The sequence below is a fragment of the Musca domestica genome, unplaced genomic scaffold (genome assembly GCF_030504385.1).
Source record: "Musca domestica strain aabys unplaced genomic scaffold, Musca_domestica.polishedcontigs.V.1.1 15, whole genome shotgun sequence".
Taxonomy (NCBI): Eukaryota; Metazoa; Arthropoda; class Insecta; order Diptera; family Muscidae; genus Musca; species Musca domestica.
The window spans coordinates 3,947,378-3,967,152 of record NW_026712207.1 but is presented as its reverse complement, the minus strand read 5'-3'; the positions used below and the strand labels follow the sequence as shown (position 1 = coordinate 3,967,152).

General features: G+C 38.1%; 1 protein-coding gene across 9 annotated transcripts in view; it reads left to right on the top strand.

Annotated features, from left to right (window-relative positions):
• Positions 1-19,775, top strand: part of LOC101894603 (protein still life, isoforms C/SIF type 2) — a 287,508-nt gene that overhangs the window by 26,857 nt on the left and 240,876 nt on the right. For 5 of the 9 annotated variants that reach the window (XM_059119545.1, XM_059119548.1, XM_059119546.1 and 2 more), the window contains one exon: positions 1,293-1,425. In XM_059119545.1, coding sequence (XP_058975528.1) covers positions 1,293-1,425 — 133 coding nt within the window. Of the gene's footprint in view, positions 1-1,292; positions 1,426-11,670; positions 13,430-13,782; positions 13,822-19,775 lie in introns of those variants that run through there. The other 4 variants (XM_059119542.1, XM_059119543.1, XM_059119549.1 and 1 more) reach the window with 3 other exon arrangements.

The window sequence follows — 19,775 nt, the reverse complement described above, 5'->3', positions numbered from 1 at the left end:
AATAAACGTGGATTTTTTAAAAATATTTTTTCAAGTCCCCAAAATAAACGTGGATTTTTTTGAAAATATTTTTCTAAAACCCTTAAAAAATATAGATTTTTTTTAAATATTTTTCTAAAATCCTTAAAAAATATAGATTTTTTTTAAAATATTTTTCTAAAATCCTTAAAAAATATAGATTTTTTTAAAATATTTTTCTAAAATCCTTAAAAAATATAGATTTTTTTAAAATATTTTTCTAAAATCCTTAAAAAATATAGATTTTTTTAAAATATTTTTTCAAGTCTTCAAAAAAACCCGAATTTTTTAAAAATATTTTTTTCAAGTCCTCAAAATAAACCCGGATTTTTTAAAAATATTTTTTCGAGTCCTCCAAGTTGCTCCCATGGTAGAAGTTTAGAAGGAGATATCTCGAAAAACATATTTTCGTATACGACCTTCAGACGGGATTTTCCACAATATATGAGCCAGTAGTGAACCCAATGGCAATAGGTAGGCAGTGGGGGACCCCATGACAATAGGTAAGGCAGTGGGGAACCCTATGGCAATAGGTGAGTCAGTGGCGAACCCTATGGCAATAGGTGAGTCAGTGCCGAACGCTATGGCAATAGGTGAGCCAATGGCGAACCCTCTACCAATGTGTCACCCTAAGCCCATAGGTGAAGCAGTGGTGAACCCTATGCCCATAGGTGAGCCAGTGGTGAACCCTATGGCAATAGGTGAGCCAGTAGTGAACCCTATGGCAATAGGTGAGCCAGTAGTGAACCCTATGGCAATAGGTAGCCAGTGGGGGACCCTATGCCATTTGAGATTCATGGTGAACCCTATGCCAATAGATGAGCCAGTGGTGAACCCTATGCGAATATGTGAGCCAGTGGTGAACCCTATGCCATTTGGGATTCAGTGGTGAACCCTATGCCCATAGATGAGCCAGTGGTGAACCCTATGCCCATAGGTGAGCTAGTAAAAAACATTTCTAGACTTCCTTTATTTCTTTGAAGAATTGCGGATAATATTGCAACAATATACCCTTACATATCCGAATCTTCCTTTCTCAGGCTCAATATTTGATAAAGATACAAAATTTCTATTGAGTTCTTAATTAGGGTTGGACAGGGAGTCGAATTTTTGTGTTCTCCCAATTTTGCCTCCACCTGACGGTGATTCTTTTCAATTCTACTCTCTATGTTTATAAACAATTTCTCATTTCTGCATAATTTGTGTAAAAATTATCGTAAATTAATTTTTCAATTTTAATTACAAAAAATGTCATTTCTTTTTCTTCTCCAAAGCAGAGCCGAGTTCATACGTCAAGATAGCTTGAGATCTGACTATTTGAGTGATCGTGACTCACGCTATGGCATTGTACAACAGGCTTCCATTGAAAGCACCGATTCGAGAATGTGTTATCTGACATCGTCTGAGGTAAGTGAATGCATTTCTTGATTATTAAAAAAAATCATAAAAAATTCTGAATGCAAACTCAAATTTGAAACTCAATCAAAAGAATGAAAGTAGGATATTTACAAAATTATAAAAATATTTATATTAAAAAATATATATAAAAAATATTAGCAATGAAAGGCACTAGAAAAAAGCATATGCGGCATATTCATGCCAATTTAATGTTTCTTAATATTTTTTTTACACTAATTTATAATAAAATGTTAAGCTGTGATATTTTTAAACTGGAGCATAAAAAATCAGGAAATTTTTTTTTCGTAACTTTCTTAAATGTGAAAATAATTACTATGAGTAATATATAAAATAAAAAAGGAGTTCTATATGGCAAGTAAACTCGTCGTTGATTTCAATTATAAAATATAATAACTATTCGTCTTTTCCACAAATTACTGGGAACGCCAAGTTTTAAAATGTTTTTTTTATGAAAGCTCTAATAACGTATACGTTATGTGTGTGCAGTATACGGATGAAATTATGTGACAAAAAGCCCATAAAAAATTGATTGAAATGTATATCAACTATTATATCTCAAAATATGATGCAGATTTTTAACATATTGGGAAATATGTTATTTCATAGTCAATATGAAAGAACGGGTAATTTTTGGGGTTTATAACTTTTTTTAAAATAAACATATCAAAATGAGTAAAATTATTTTTTTTATTTAGTTGTTTTTAACATACCTTCATTTCTAGAAACCAATTCCTGGTCCGCATAAAATAAAATTTCGCACTGAAACAATATGAAAAAACAATTAAATAAGTAAATAAACAAGTCGACAAATAATAAATAAATTTTATTAAATAAATAAATATTTACAAAGTGCAATTTTTTTCAAAAAGTTAACCGTGGATGCTTTTTTATGGCACCGCAGGTGGACGTATTTTTATAGCTATATTTATAGTTTTTAGCTATATTAATTGGCTTAAAAATCCCTAATATGTTGGGGTTGTCTCATGAAAATTACGCTTTTAGATTTATATATATTGGTCGAAATTCGTCTGAGGTCGCTTGGAGAAGGTCAAGTTATATTCGTCCTTCCGACTGTAAAATCAATGAAAGTGCTGCTTGATTGAAAACTTGTTCTATTTGTATACCCTATACCACATAGTGGTAAGGGTATTATGTCGTTGTGCATTTGTTTGTAACATAGAAGGAAGGAAGCGAGATAGACCCATAGTTACTTTTGATGATCTGCATTGAATCACATTCTGATTTGACTTATGCATGTCCAGCTGTCAAGGTATTTTTTGAAATTTCGAGATCGAGATGAAATTTTACACAAACCATTTTTTTCGTTTAAGGATGAACCCCATTGAAATTGGAGATAATCGGTCTAAATTTAGGTATAGCTCTCATATATATATTCATCCGATTTCGGGTTAATTGTGCACCAAATGTCCAATATCAGTCCAAATTACCCGAATTTTTGACCATCCGACCGAATTCAGTCTAGGGTCAAGTACAACAAATTTGGTGAAAATCGGTTTGGCTCGGATGTAGCTATAGCTCCCAAATATATATTTTTCATCCGAATTGGGGTTTTAAGTCCCTCACATTCGTAATATGCACTACACAAGAATGATATTTGGTACCAGATATCAGATACAGTCCAGAAATACCTCCGTCAAACTTGATCAAGAAAGGTTCAGATTTGGACATAGCTCGCATATATATGTTTAACCGATTTCGGATTAATTGAGAACTCAATAGCCAATATCAGTCCAAATTACCTGAATTTTGGTACATCCGACCAAATTCAGTCTAGAAGCATCATCAAATTCGCGAAGCCGGTGTTAAAAATATAGTGAGAAAAAAATGTTAAGCCCCAGTCGAAGGACAGCTATTTAAAAGAAGTATGAAATTTAGAAAAAAAATTGGTTAGCGTAAGCGGTGTTGGACACCGGCAGAAGACCGGTCAGTTAAAAAATTATGTAATTAAAAAAAAAATAGTTCGCTTAGCCCGTGCTGAACATACTGGCCGGAGGCCTCTAAATTTTGGCAGCACGAAATTTAGAAAAACTGAACAGAAGGTTCGAACAGAATCGGGTTGTTCGGGTTTAAATACCCATATCTTTTTATCCGAGAAAGATAATATCACATACAGGGTGAGATAAAAAACTGCAAAAAAGTCAAACGCCATAATGTTATTATTTTTAAATTTATTGAATGAAAGCAAAAAATGTAGGAAATAGAATCAAATTTTAGAACAAATTAGGGTGGCGCGTGCAGTGTGCGATAGTGCTGAGTACAGTTGGAATGTCCAGGGTCTGCAGCCAAAATGTTTGCGAGCCCAATGCTTTAATAAACCCTCCAGAATATGTTCGCGATAATATTCGGCATTTATTCTGATGCCTCGGTCGATTAATACGAGCGGAGAGCGACCATCGGCTGTTATGGCGGCCAGCGCCAAAATGCTTGCGTGCCCAAGGCTTTAATACACACTCCAGAATATTTTTGCCATAATATTCGACATTTACTCTGATACCACGGTCGATTAATACGAACGAAGAGCGTCAATCGGTTGTTATGGCGGCCCATACCATCACCATGGCCGGCGCTGGAGTTCTGGTGGCCAACCAAAGGTGCACATTACATTTTCAGCTGACCTCTTTGGCAAGTAAACACGACCATTTTGTTTGTTTATAAACTGCTGGACAACGAATGTTTTCTCATCGGAGCCGGAGAAAACAAAATTCGGCAGTTCCCCACTTTCGGCCAAGCGAATCAACTCTTTAGCTCTTTTGTGTCTATTTCCTTTTTGTTGCGGTGTAAGTTCTGGCACGTTTTGGAATTTCAATGGCTTTATCCCGAGCTCATTTTTCAATATTTGCCGAATGGAATATTACGATATGTTCAGCTCACGAGCCATTTTCGGCCACTGCAACGCGGGGTTGCGATCAAGTCGCTTCTTTACTTTTCGAAGCATTTCTGCTGATGTTGCTGTTTTTTTTCCGACCATTTCCTTGACGTCGCTTCTGGCTACGCTACCAGTATCACGGTAACGAGCAAGGGTACGGGGCAGAATAGATTTATTCACATTTAAATGCTGGAGTTTTCTAACGAAAGTCACTTGTGGTTCTCCAGCCAAACATAAAGAAATCACACCATTACCCTTGAATTTTATCACGAATAACTTTTTTTCTGGACAATTCTCACCAAAATGCTTTTTTATGCTTGTAAACCATATAATGAGCTGTCACTAGAATAATTTTAACAGCTGTCGAACGAATGGCATAGAAATGACAACAGTCTGAAGTTGGTTACAGTTTTTTTCATCGCACCCTGTAAGCACTCAATTCTCTTCAAATTTCACACATTTAAACATATTTGCTAACACAAGATCTTTTGTGATGGTAATATATATTTGTGAATCCCTTCTGGCACCTCACCCACAAAGGGTCACAATTTTCAATACTTTGATCTATTATAACTTGCGAAACAAATCAGCGATTCTTTACATCGTGCCATATGCAAATATTTCTTTCAACCAGAAACCTAAGATGAATGTGGAATTTATGATTTCGCAGAAAATGGGACATAAATGTTCAATGTTCTTGTAACTTTGCCAATACCAAAATTTTATATCTGAATTAGAAGAAGTTTGTATGGACTTCGTTCGACTATATCTGGCACCTCTCACACATTTTAACATTTTTCTAAAAATTTTCCCATATCTCGTAAAAAGTGAAGGAAGTTGTCGATATAGTCCAAAAGTATAGCCCTCATATATCGATACCTTCCGATATTCCGTATTTGGATGATTTTTGCCACATTTCTTGGCGGATTTGTCAGAAAATTTGTATTTGTGTGTCCAAATGGGTTCTACTAAATCCGTTGGCGAAAAATTGTATGTGTAGATTTAGCAGAACAATTTGCATTGTGTCTAGGATGGTTGGTATTGAAAATGAGATATATCGGTCCACGATTTGGTATAGTCCCCATATAACGCTACCTCCCGATATTCGGTATTTTGATGATTTTTGCTCGATTTTTTCACGGATTCTTCCGAAAAGTTGTATTTGTGAATCATAATGGGTCCTAGTTCGTGTGAAGAAACATGTATGGGTCGTTCACGTTTTGGTATAGTCGCCATATAAAGGTACCTCCCGATATTCCGAATTTTGATGATTTTTACCCGATTTTTTCACCGATTTGTTCGAAAATTGGTATTTGTGTGTCCAAATGGGTTCTACTAGCTCCGTTGGCGAAAAATTGTATGTGTAGATTTAGCAGAACTATTTGTATTGTGTCTAGGATGGTTGATATTGAAAATGGGATATATCGGTCCACGTTTCGGTATGGTCCCCATATAAAACGTACCTCCCAACATTCGGAATTTTTATGATTTTTGCCAGATTTTTTTTCACGGATTTGTCCGAAAATTGGTATTTGTAGATCATAATGGGTCCTACCTCGTTTGAAGAAACATTGTATGTATGGGTCGTCCACGCTTTGCTATAGCCATCATATAACGATACTTCCCGATATTCCGTATTTTGATGATTTTTGCCAGATTTTTTCACGGATTTGTCCGATAATTGGTATTTGTGTGTCCCAATGGATTCTACTAGCTCCGTTGGCGAAAAATTGTATGTGTAGATCCACGTTTTTGTATAGCCTCCATATAGCGATACCTCCCGATATTCGATATTTTGGTGATTTTTGCCACATTTTCCCATGAATATGTCTTAAAATTGACATTTTTGTGGGTCATAATGGGTTCTAATGTTTCCTTTACCCTATGGTGGAGGGCATTTAAATGTTCGGCCCGCCGAACTTTATGTTTTTTTTTTACTTTTTTTTCTGACAAGTCATAAAAAAATCCATCACTACAAAAACAAAACGTTGCTGTGAAAAAGATCTGCCAATAGAACTTGAGTCGAACCTGGAGAGTTTCTAGTGTATAATTCGCATATGCTAATTTGCAATAAGTTCGAAATATATACTACTTTCCAGAGAACGGCCCTTGTAAGCCATCATCCACATCAAATATGCCTGATGAGCCGCTTAACCAACGGCGAAACGCGTCGCATAGTGGTGAGTGTGTGATAGTGTCTATCTGGCTTTCCTTTTCACTGCAAATTTCAGATCATTAAGCTCGTCTCGAAAGAGAAAACAAACACTTTAATCATAAAACATATGATCTTCGCCTTAACAAGGCAAAACTCATAAAAAATATATTTTATTCACTATCCACCCTCCCAAACCACTGTGCCACTGTTCCCAGAGAAAAATCTCTACACAGTCTCAATTTCAGACGAAACAAATTTTCCATGCGATTTCATTAAATTGCATCGAGTTAACCCATTTTCGTTTCATGTGATTGTTATTATTGTTCTTGCTGTTGTTGTTCTTCTTCTTCTTCATCTTTTTTGTTTTTGTTGTTGTTGAATTGTTCTGGCTTAATTCGTAAAATTCTGCTGCCAATGATGATAGCAACAGAGAACCAAAGTCAGCAGCCAGCCATCGAGCCATTGCCTGCCTGGCTGGTTGGTTGTTTCGAAGCATTAAATGTTTGATGGCAAAAAGCACAAAAACCTACAACTAACTGATGATGCATATGTACCCCTACACACACACACACATGCATACACACATATAGAGACACCCATACTCATGCCCATGTATTTATTTAGTAAGTATGTCTTTCACTTTTCGGTTTAAAAATCAAATCCAATTAATCGGTTTTACTTTTTAGTTCGATGCGATTAAAACAAAGAAAAAAGGAAAGCCGGAGGAAAAGAAGAAAGAAAAACAAAAGTACACGTGAATTTTTGTTGCCGATAATTATAGCAGTCATGAGAAGGGCGAGGGGGGGAGGGTGTGTGTGTAAAGGGTTGGGGTTTGTAGGAATGACACATAAACGGAATGCAAGCCAAGCACAAGTTACACCAAATAGCAGCAGCAGCAGCAGCGTGCCATGAGCTATGCACTTTGTCACAAAGACCCAGCGTATTGGAATCCATCATACAAATGAGTATTAATGTTTGTAGTACGACGTGTGGAGGGGGTGGTTCGGTGGGTGGTGTGTGGAGGGGTTTCGTTTGTCTGTCCTGGAATTTACTGCATTTTGTATACAAATGCAAATTTTATTAAAATGCATTGTCTTCATTCGTCATTCCACTGTTACAGTGACATACAAACCACTCTCCGTTACCCACACACACACACTCACATACGTGGAATAAAGAGAGCATAAAACAACAACATATTTGCATATTGCTTTTTTTCGATTGTAGCTCGAAAAAGAGTCAGTGTAAGTGATGGGAGAGAGAGAGAGAGAGAGAAAAAAAGTTATAACATGAACAAAACATCTCCAGGTATTTTCACCAGTACATGGCTGCTGGCCATAAAGCTTTCGCAAAATGGCTTGAAAGCTTTGATGAGAGTTTTAGGAAGTTAGGGTTGCCAAATAATGATTTTTGCCAAATTTTTAAGCTCGGAAAAAATAAACCTTTTAGTGATATTTATGAGATAGGAAAATTTCTTGCGGTTTTGAATAGAGTCCACGAAGAAACCTTTTACCAAATGCCTCATTAATGCCCAGATGAAATTGTGGAGTGTTTTTTTTAAATACTTACTTCCGGCGTGAAGAAGTTAAAACGAAGTCACGAAATCATAAAAATGCTAAAATTAACCTTTTCAAGCCAGAGGTAGATTTTAGCATATGGATCGTAGTATTGGTGTACTTAAAATTATGTGTGTTACTGGAGTTAAACTCATGTCCGTGAAGAGTAATTGAAATGTATTTGACAAAGACATGAACCACTCGAGTTTAGAAATGGTTAATAAAGAAAAAGAGAGATAGGCTCGGGGAGCAATATACGAATATATGGAACTCATATGCAAACAGATTTCTGAAAATATTTCCCCAGAACTTTTGAAAATTTTCATATTAAAGGACCCAAAATTATTTTAGCCAAAATCTTTACCATGGTTTTCCATGTCCCTACAGAGTCGATTTAAAAAATCTGCTTCTTTAGAAGACTTAGCGGAACTTTAAAAATTTTCTGAATGTAGTTTACTACAAAAGGCATTTTTAAGATTTTCCTCTTCAAAAGGGGTTCCAAAGATCTTCTCTTAAAGAAAACCTGCCAAATGCCTTCTCATATAGAGAAACTTTTAGGGGTATTTTCCTATAGAAAACCATTAAGAATTTTCTTATACAAATATTTGGAGGTCTTCTCCTTCTTATCTACAAAATACTTACTTCTCTAAATTATATCAAATAAGTAAAGAAGCAGTTAAGTCCGGTCGGGCCGAATGTAAATATGTAACAAGTAACAAAAAAAAAAAAAAACATTAAGTTCAGCCGGGCCAAACTTTTAATACCCTCCAACTTAGGGTAAAGGAAACATTAGAAGAAATGTGGCAAAAACCATTAAAATGTCGAATATCGGAAGGTTATATGGGGGCTATACCAAATCGTGGACCTACACATGCAATGTTTCGCCAAAGGACCTAGAACCCGTTATGACCTACAAATACCAATTTACCGACAAATCCGTGAAAAAAATGTGGCAAAAATCATCAAATTACCGAATATCGGTAGGTACCGTTATATAGGGGCTATACCAAATCGTGGAGGACCGATATATCTCATTTTCAATACCAACCATCCTAGACACAATACAAATTGCTCTGTTAAATTTTGGCGATCTACGTCAAATAATGTGGGCTGTATCGTAGTTTCAACAGACAGACGGACATACAGACGGACATCTTAGACTTAGAATTTTATGCTGATTATGAATATATATACATTATGGGGTCTACGACGAATTTTTAGACATGTTACAAACGGAATGACAAAGTTAATATACAAGGTGTAGGGTATAATAAAAGGAAACTGTCTAATTGCTTCATCAAGTCACCAATGAAATAGTCAATGCCTAAATCTCCAAAATTAGCATGTTGATGGTATAAAAAATAAAAAAATTCTGTAATTCAGAAATATGAGGCATATAATAATTCATAATGTTTATAATTTGTGGGGTAGGTGCCATAAGAAGTTATCCTATCATACCATCTTCGCACCAGATATTGTTGTAGTTAAAATATTGAGTTGTGTGAAACTTTAAGAGAAGGGGATTCCCAAAGAGCTTTTTATTGACGTTTAAGTTATTCAAAATATGCACCCTTTGTGGGTGAGGTAGCAGATGGAAGGAACTCAACTCATCGAAATAATAATAGACCTAACAAAGTATATATATTCTTGATCAGCGTTAAATTCTAAGCCGATTTAGCCCTGTCCGTCCGTCTGTTATAATCATGCTAGAGTCAAAAGGAATTAAGATAGGAATCTAAAATTTTGCAGAGATCAGACTTTTCTTTGCAGGCAGGTCATGTTCGAAAATGGGCTATATAGGTCTACTAAATCGTATAGCCCTCATATAATGGTACCTTCCGAGATTCGGTATTTTGATGATTGTAGCCAAAATTTTCAATGGAATTGTTTGAAATTCTACCTAAGGTGTTCTTTTTGCGCACTTTACCACCTGGACCTATAGTCCACGATATCGTATATCCCCCATGTAGCGGTATCTCCAGATGTATTTTGATACTTATCCCCTGGAAAAGAATTGTCTATATAGGTCCACGATATCGTATAGCCCCCATATAATGGTATCCTCCGATATTCGGTAGTTTGACGATTTTAGCGACATGTTTGACCGGAATTGTAACAAATTTCTTAAGAAAGACCTTTCGTTTTAGAAGAACTTTCGAAGGTTTCTCTTTTAGAAGATCATTCTTAGGTCTTTTTCGGAGAAGTTCTTTCGAAGGTGTCCTTCTATGGAAAAAAAAACTTTAGAAGGCTTTCTCCTATAGGATACCATTCTAAGACTATTTTCTGTAGACAATCTTTCGCAACAATTGCTCTTCTCTTAAAGAATACCTTTCAAAAGCCTTCTTCTTTAGAAGACGGAAAGTTTTCTTCTACAGAAGACTTTTCAAAGTGTTTCCTTTATTAAAAGCCGTGTTTGTAGAGAAACTATGTAAGTACTTCTATGTACTTCCTTTCCGAAGTCTTCTGCAAAAATTATTCTCAAGTCTTTTCCTGTAAAAGGCATTTCAAAGTTCTTCTCATGAAAATAAGGAGACGTTTTTCTTCAGAATTTTCCTAAGATGTTTTTTCCGAGAAAGCCTTTCCAAGGACATCATTGTTAAAGAGCTTTCGTAAAGGGGTTCCTATTGAAAACTTTTCGCATAGATTACTAGGGTTTTCTACTAAAAAACATTCAGAAAGGCCTTCAAGAATGAAACTATTATAAGGTTCATTTAGTGAATCAGATCTTGTAAAGTTTTTCCTTTTTTTTTTTGGGGGGGGGGGGGGGGGGGGGTACTCTTCAGGATTACTTCTATAAAAGGGCCATTCGAAATGGTATATTGAAGCGGGACTTCAAAAGGCACTCATGTGAGCAGGCTTCTATAGAAAAAACTTGCGAAAGAAAGGACTACTAAAAGTTTCCCCAAAATAAGACATGCTTAAGTTATTCTGTAAAGAATCTTCAAAAAAAGAGCCTCTATACATGAAGTACTATTAAATACACTTAGACAAAGACCTACGAAACGTCTTCTATACAAAATTACCTCCAAAAAGTCTTGGTACCATTTCTAATGAAGATAAATACTTTCAAAAGATCTTCTACGGAAGAGGACCTCCGAAAAGTAGGTCCTTTTCTATAGGCCGAAAAGGTTTGCCAAAAAAAATTTCGGAAAATGTTTCCACAATAGAACTAGGGTTCGAAAACGAAGTTTTGATTTCCTTTTGCCTTACCCTCTCTCTGAAAAAACGTGAGTGTCCTTAAAAAAATGTTCTAAGACTGTCTTTAGAATAACTTAGACTAATGGGTTTTTGCACATAATATCTCATTACGGATTTTTTTCTTTAGAGGACTTCTTAAAAGGCCTTCCACACATAGAAAATATTCCTGTGTGGAAATCCGGCTCTCGAGGGATTTTCACTTCCTGTTTATGGAGAAAATATAAAAGATTAGTTTCTTCTCTGTAGGAGAACAAAAAAAAAGTATAAACTCTTCTGTTCCAAAACTACCATCCGACCAATATTTTAAATTGTTATGAAAACCAGAACTCTAAAATCTTGCATTAAAGGGCGCATGAGTTAGGAGAGAGAAAAAAGTGGAGCGAAGCGAAGAGAGTAAACTTTAACTCTCATTTACTTTGTGTCCATAAATCACTGCATTATTTTGGTGACTAAAAAAGCTTTGTCGATAAAAGCCCCCAATGGCTTGGTAGGCTTTTGTTGTTGGCCTGCCTCCCCCCTTCAAAAGAAATGAATGAAAATTCATAAAATGAGAGAGGAGAGAGAAAAGCTTCTCCTCTTGGCTGTACTAAAACTGCAACTCTGCAATTTTGAGTTGGGTTCAAAGAGGCATACAGCAGCACCAAACAAAAAGCTGTCATTAACTCTCCGCTTACGCAGTATCGGATGCTGGTGTCCTTAGACACAGGCCTAGTGTTGTGCCAGCCAGCACTCATGCGGTCAATTCGCAGCGTTTTATTGTCATCGTTGTCGCCGTCGTTGTCGTTCTTGTTGTCGTTGTCTTCGTCGTTTTAGGCGAAAGTTGTTTTGCCCCATTGTTTTTGTTGTGGGCCATGCCACACAACTCCAGTTAGAGAGTCAAGTCGTGTGCGAACCGACCAACCGCGACCATCTGTGTAAAGCTCGCTGCTGTGCAGCAAGCAGTATTTCGTCCTTATTGTGTGATAACAACCATGCCATGCCCCCTTCTGTCCTGTGCCAGATAACAAGAAGAAATATTTGTGCAAAGTGAAAAAAAAAAACAAAAAAGGAAAATAGGAAAAAATGAAAAGCAAAGCACCGCTAAAAATGGAGGCGGGAGTGGCATAAACAAAAAGAAGAAGCCTGGTGAAAATGAAAACCAAGCCAGAATGAAAAACTAAGGCAAATAAAATAAAAAAATGGAATGGAATGGTTGGATGAATGAAAGAAGTTAAAGAAGAAAAAAAAGGAAAAAGTAAACCAGGAACCAATAAATGTGCAACCCATATTAAATGTGAGCCAACCAAACAAATGGCCAAACGACCGAACGACCGTCAAACCAAAGCGCCCGACAGACAGAGAGACTGACAGATTTACAAGCCTTGTTAAATATAGATACAATACAAGTGTGCTGGTGTAGAAGTGAGTGAGTGAGCGACCAAGTGAGTGACTGAGTGTTGTGGTCCATGATAGTTCTACCGAGGATGCTGGATGCTTAAAATGAGAATTTTTCCCAATTGTTACACAAACACATACACACACACACACCCCGACCGATTTGCTGTCATAATGATGTGCTTCCATAAAATGTTTGAGGAAAATAAATAAAAAAAGGACGAAAAAAATAAAAGATAAGAAAACAAAAAAAGCAAAAAAAAAAAAACAGGAAAAATGATTGCAAAAATTTCCAATCGATAAACAAACACCAGCAGCTGCAGTGGAGACAGAGACAGAGGCAGAGGCAGCAGCGGCTATAGCCTTCAATGAATCAATCTTCTACTTGAGTACAGTGACTTCTGTGAGTGTGTGTGTGTGTCCGTGGCAAAAAGTGTGTCTAAACGACAACAAAGAGTGAGTGAGTGACAAATAAAAGTAAATTTGCGTAAAAAAGCTGAAAGAGAAAAAAAAAAAACAACAACAACAACGTAGATATGAATGAAAATATATTGGAAAACTAATTTTTCGAACCCAAGGCCTGCCCAAGTCAAACTGCCATTAATTTTTTAGAAAAAAAAAAAAATCGGAAAAATTATTAAAAAAAAACTATAAATAAAGTACCTGCCTCAATATAATATAAACAATAACAATAACAACAACAAAAACCAGGACCAGTACGAAGCCAGGAAAACCAAGGAGAAGCTGAAGTCCCAAGAAGTGCCCAACAAGATCCTGGATCCAGTAAACAGCATAGCTCCAGCCCTGACTTGAGTATGACAAGTAGGTGTCCTCCTTCTCCTGATATATTATCCTCCTTAAATTTAGTAATAACAAAAACAACAACATTAATTTTGGATGGCAACATTAATTTGCTTTTTTGGGGATAATTTCTAATTTTTTGTGGCATCCTCATCTCCATTGCCAGCCCTCATCTGCCACTGCTGGCCACCTCTACTTCCTCCATCGGTCTTTTTATTTGCTGTGGCTTTGTCACTATTTTCTATTTGGATTTCTTTTTTATTTTGGGTACTGTGTCAAGGTACTCTTTGGCTTGCCTGTCTGCCAGCTCCATTGTTTCCTTTACCAAGAAAAAGCTGAAGTCCCAAGAAGTCCCCCATAAGATCCTGGATTCAGTTAACAGCATAGCTTCAGCCCTGAGTTGAGTATGACAAGTAGGTGACCTCCTCCTCCTCCTGATACATTATCCTCCTTAAATTTAGTAATAATAAAAACAACAACATTAAGTTAGGATGGCCAATCTTTGCGCTCAAAAAGGCCACAGACCTGCTAGTCTCGAGGAGCACTGAGGTCAGCGGTCCGGTGACTATATATATGTCGATAGTCAAGCGGCACTGAAGGCCTTAAATTCCTTTCCTTATCAAGTCTAAGGGTGTTTTGAACTGCAGGGAGGCCTTGGAAAACACTGGGTTGTCCACCAAGCTCCATCTGGGTGGCCAATCTTTGCGGTCAAAAAGCCCACAGACCTGCTAGTCACGAGGAGCACTGAGGTCAGCGGTCCGGTGACTATATATATATCGATAGTCAAGCGGCACTGAAGGCCATAAATCCCTTTACTATCAAGTCTAAGGCTGTTTTGAACTGCAGGAAAGCCTTGGAAAACACTGGGTTGTCCACCAAGCTCCATCTGGGTGGCCAATCTTTGCGGTCAAAAAGCCCACAGACCTGCTAGTCACGAGGAGCACTGAGGTCAGCGGTCCGGTGACTATATATATGTCGATAGTCAAGCGGCACTGAAGGCCTTAAATTCATTTCCTTATCAAGTCTAAGGGTGTTTTGAACTGCAGGGAAGCCTTGAAAAACACTGGGTTGTCCATCAAGCTCTGTTGGGTTCCGGGCCATTATAAAATCCCAGGTAACGAGACTGCAGTCGTCTGCAGGCCAGGCTAGGATCCGAATCAACTACAATTGAAGTAGACAACTCGGTTAAACCACCACTGTGCCATTTCCTACAGGTCATTCACAGACATTACTCTGAGAGAGAATCCAACAAAAATGGCTGGACGTAATGGGATGCACCATCTCCAAAAGAATCTGGCCTACACTCTCAGAGAAGAGAACAAGATCGCTGATGTCATTGATTTAAAACTTGTGGTGGGTATCATCACTCACTATGACCTCGAAATGGGACAGCGACGACATTGACTGCTGTAGGATCTGTCAAGATGAAGAAGAAGAAATTGAGACAGTCGCACACTTGCTCTGCCACTGCCCAGCACTCATTAATGTGAGACACAGACTAGTGGGAGAGAGAGAGATATGTCCTCTTTTTTCTAACACTGAACCTATAGTAATCCTTCGATTAGCCAGAAGATTCAAGTGGCTAAAGGCAACAAGGCAAACTCCTCAGCCGTAGATCACGCGCTATAACTCTATTTCTTATCTTCACCTCTTCTACCATCCACTTTTTCTCTCTTTTCCTAACATTCTTCTAGGATGAACACAATGGACCTATGGGTCTCCGAGTGGAGCGGTTGCCATATGGTAACCGCTCGTGCTTTAGCCTAACCTAACCTAAACTAGGATGGCAACATTCATTTGCTTTGTTTGGGGATAATTTCTAATTTTTTGCATCCTCATCCTCATCTCCATTGCCAGCCCTCATCTGTCGCTGCTTTCACTGCTGGCCACCTCTACTTCCTCCATCGGCCCTTTTATTTGCTTTGGCTTTGCCGTTTTTCTTTTCTATTTGGGTTTCTTTTTTATTTTGGGTACTGTGTCAAGGTACTCCTTGGCTGGCTGGTTTGCTTGCCTGGCAGCTCCATTGTTTGCCGTCTTCATTCCTTTACTGTAACACATTTTTTTTAGTGGCCGTGTGTGTGTGTGTGCACCACATGAACAACATCACATTCTGCAGGCATGCAACCCAAGTGCTTCTTTTGAGACTCCATAACTGACTTGGAGTGATGAGATATTTCTATTTAATGCCATAACTGCAGTGGCAGAAAAAAAATCAACAACAACACAAATCTCCCTTCCCTTTGTATGGCTCGGTGGCGGAGGAATGATGCTGGTGGTGGCAGTGATGGCAGTGATGGCGATGATGATGATGACATCAAGTCGTATAAGTGCCTTAGTACTGCATTAGCAGTTGTTTGTGTAAATTTGATACCCTACAGCTTGTCCTTAGATTTGTGGCCACAAATGTGCCTAATCAGGATAAGGGATGGTCTCCTTGGTAAGAAATCCGTGTCAGAACAATTGAAGTCGGTCTTGCCATGTCCTACCGTTTGTAGTGTAGGTGTCCATGTCCATTTGGGTCCAATGTTTGACCATGATTCTTCTACTTGACAAAAGAAAAAAAAAACAATTTCAGAACAATTGGAAGCGGTCTTGTCATGTCCTTCAGTGGTTGGGTTTGAAAAGGTACAATACCCATACCCATAAAGATACCTTCCCGTAAAAATTATAATTTTTATGAAGGATCTATGCCTCTTATACAACGAAAAGTTCTCATCAAAACATGATATTTTGGTATCACTCGAAAGTCTGGTCCTAAAAATGGACCACACCGGCTCTGTGCTTCTTGTATATCCTCCTCAAACTGCTCCAATTTGTGAAAAATCTTAAGTTTAGGAGAATATAAAATTCGTGTCCAATTTTCTCCATATTTCCATCATCATCCGAACAATTAAAAAGAAAGGATGAATTGTTTCATTCTTTATAGAAACCCGCTTCCAAAAGCCTCCATTAGGTACCTCCGCAACAAAGAGTAAACATTTTGGAGCTGCCAACTATGTCTTCTATAAGTATCTTCTCTGAAAAGACAAACTGGGTTTCTATTATTAAACCAACTGCATTTTCGCTAAGAAAACCGCCTAATATAAGTCTTTTATAAGAGGACCAAATGCTCTTCTATGAGGCACAGGCTGGTCTTCTACATATAAGGCGGGTCTACCATAAAAATATCGACCCTAACCAGCCTTCAGGAAGAGGACCTATTGGTCTGCTCTTCAGAAAAATATATATAGAGTGAAATAGGAAGTTCCCAAAGTTCATGTGGGGTGATATCTCCGGAACTGTTTAACCTCTACCTTTACGGAATCCCTCGCCAACCACGCGGCATAGACAACGTAAAATATGCTTGTACAACCATGGAGTTTGGCACTGGTCTTAATTACATATATGTAAGGTTCAACATCTACCTCGCGACAATTTCCTGCTGCCACGCGAGGAATATGGAAATAACCGCCACTAAATCAATGGCCACACTCTTTACCACATGATCTGCGAAGATGAGAACAGAGCTGAATGTGCAGGTCGGGTGAAAAATAATTGTGGCCATGAATCACCCCAATATCTAAAGGGGTTCGAATTCGACAACATGTTCAAGTTGTCCGCGCAAGCCACAGCTATCTGCGACAAAATGAAAAGTAGGAACATGACCTCTTATAACGCCATAGGCCGGTCTATGGTCATGTGGTCTATGTGTCTATGTGGTCTACGGATATAAGTGCTACCCAGTGGAACAACATCGAGACCTACCAGAACGCTGCCCTGAGAACTGCGACAGGGTGGCTTCTCATGACACCAGTGGACCGTCTACATGAGGAGGAGAAGATCCCTCCCGTACGTCTGTATAACTATATGCTTTGTCCCAATCATCATAAGGTCGATAAAATCCCCCCACCCAGGCGAGTCAGGAAAGACATAAACGATATAGAGATGGTGGTCCAACGCTGCAAGATAAATCCTCTAGATCTAGAAGCCAATAAGGCAGGTCTGAGTTGCATTCATACTGAGTGGTCACGGCTACCTACACGAACAAGGGGGGTTTTGGCGAAATTATATTCACGATAGTGCAATTGTCTCAATTCGTATTAGACAAAGTTATGCGAAACGTCTGCCCGGCATGTGAAACAGGCCCGCACAATGTACCTTTTACTCCGGAAGGCCTTAGTTTACAGCCCTTAAGAATAGCCGAATTTTTGAACCTGGAGTTAGAAACGGCTTAGCGGCATTGGAACAAATCATGTGAAGCTATTACAACAACGAAACTTAGCAACGAATAAATATTCTATTAAGGAAAGACCTCCTGGTGACAGTATTATCAAAATTAGATCGAGTTCGGAGATAGGTAGTATCGGTCCACCCCTTTTGGTACCTCCCACACAAAAGGTCGAATCTTTTAAAAAGATATTTTACTGCACAGAAAGAGAAACGATAATCCGATTTTGCACCAACCATGCAAATCTTTGTACTTACATAAATGCTAGGTCAGGTGCTGTCGGTCCACTCCATGAAGTACCTCCCCCACAAATTCATAATAATTCTGAATAATTATAACCCTTATAAAATATGATGAAAGTGTCTGATTGTCTTCAAATTACCACATCACAATATTTTTATTAACCCAAGGTCTGGTGTAAAGAAGGGAAATATTGGTAAACTCCTTCTGATACCTCCCCCCACAAACAGTCAACATTTTGAATATTCACACAGCTAACAAACGCGAAATCAACATTTGGTTAAATTCAGATTTGGTACATCTCAATATTTCTATCAACACAAGATCTGTTGAATGAAAGCAAAAAATGTTGGATTGGTCACCTTTGGCAAGAATTATGGTCTTCAAACGGCCAATGAAACCGTTACACGCTGCTCGAATGTTGCTTTGCGGTGTTTTGACCCATTCCCGGCGAAGCGCTTGCTTGACGTGTTCGACGCTTTGGTATTTTTTAGTGCCAACCTTACTTTCCAAAATACACAATAGTCCATCGGATTGGTATCCAGAGATTTTTGTGGTCATTGTGCGCTGGAAAGGAAATGAAGTTCCTCCATTTTGTAACCATTCTTGGGCGGCACGTGCTTAGTCCTGTTGGAATGTCCAAGGTCTGTGGCCAAAATGTTGGCGTGCCCAAGGCTACACCCTCTAGAATATTTTCACGATAATATTCGGCATTCATTCTAATGCCATGGTCGATTAATACGACCAGAGAGCGACCATCGATTGTTATGGCGGCCCACACCATCACCACGACCGCCGCTTGAGTTCTGGTGGCCAACCGAAGGTGTACATTTTAAGCTGACCCCTTTAGCAAGTAAACACGATCATTTTGTTTTTTTTTTACAAACTGCTGGACAACGAATGTTTTCTCATCGGAGAAAAACAAATTCGGATTGATATTCGAAGCTTTTGGTTACCATTATGCGCTGGAAATGAAGCGAGGAACCTCATTTTGTAACCATTCTTGGGTGGCAGGTGGCAAATTCGGCAGCTCACCACTTTCGGCCAAGCGAAGCAACTCTTTAGCTTTTTTGAGTCTATTTTCTTTCTGTTGCGGTGTAAGTTCTTGCACTTTTTTGAATTTCAATGGCTTTACCCCGAGCTCCGTTCCCATTATTTGCCGAATGGAATATTGCGATATTTTCAGCTAACGAGCCATTTTTTGGCCACTGCGACGCGGGTTTCGATCAAGTCGTTTCTTAACTTTTCGAACCATTTCTGCTTATGTTGCTGTATTCTTCCGTCCACTTCCTTGGCGTCGGGTTACGCTACCAGCATTACGGTAACGAGCGATAGTACGAGACACAAAAGATTTATTCACATTTAAATGCTGGAGTGCTCTAACGATAGCCTCTTGGCTAATATAATTTTAATTTTTTTTCTAGTAAATTCTGACCAAAATGATTTTGACGCTTGTAAACAATGTAATGATCTGTCACTGGAATAATTTTACCAGCTGTCGGACGACAGGCTTAGAAATGAAAGCAGTCTGTAGTTGGAAGAAAAAAAAAAAAAAAAAACAAATGGTTTGTCAGATGTATTTTGGGCTTATTCTGGTACACCATGCTCCCACTAAGTGTTGCACATATGTAGCGATGATCATTTTGTGAATTTTGAAACAAATCCCATTCCGGATGATATATGATTTTTTTTTTAATTGGACTTTTGCGAGGAGATAACAGAACTCAATGCCAGTTTTTAAAGGGACTATAAACTTCACTTATAAAGCTGAGTGTCTAAGGCTGCATAAATTACAGTCATTAGTTAAATCTAAATTCCTATGAAGGTTTTCCCTTGAATATACCATATCTTCAAGTCATTTTACGTTCTATAAAGAGAGAGAGATAGATAGAGAGATATTTGTAAATTTTGTTTTTCACC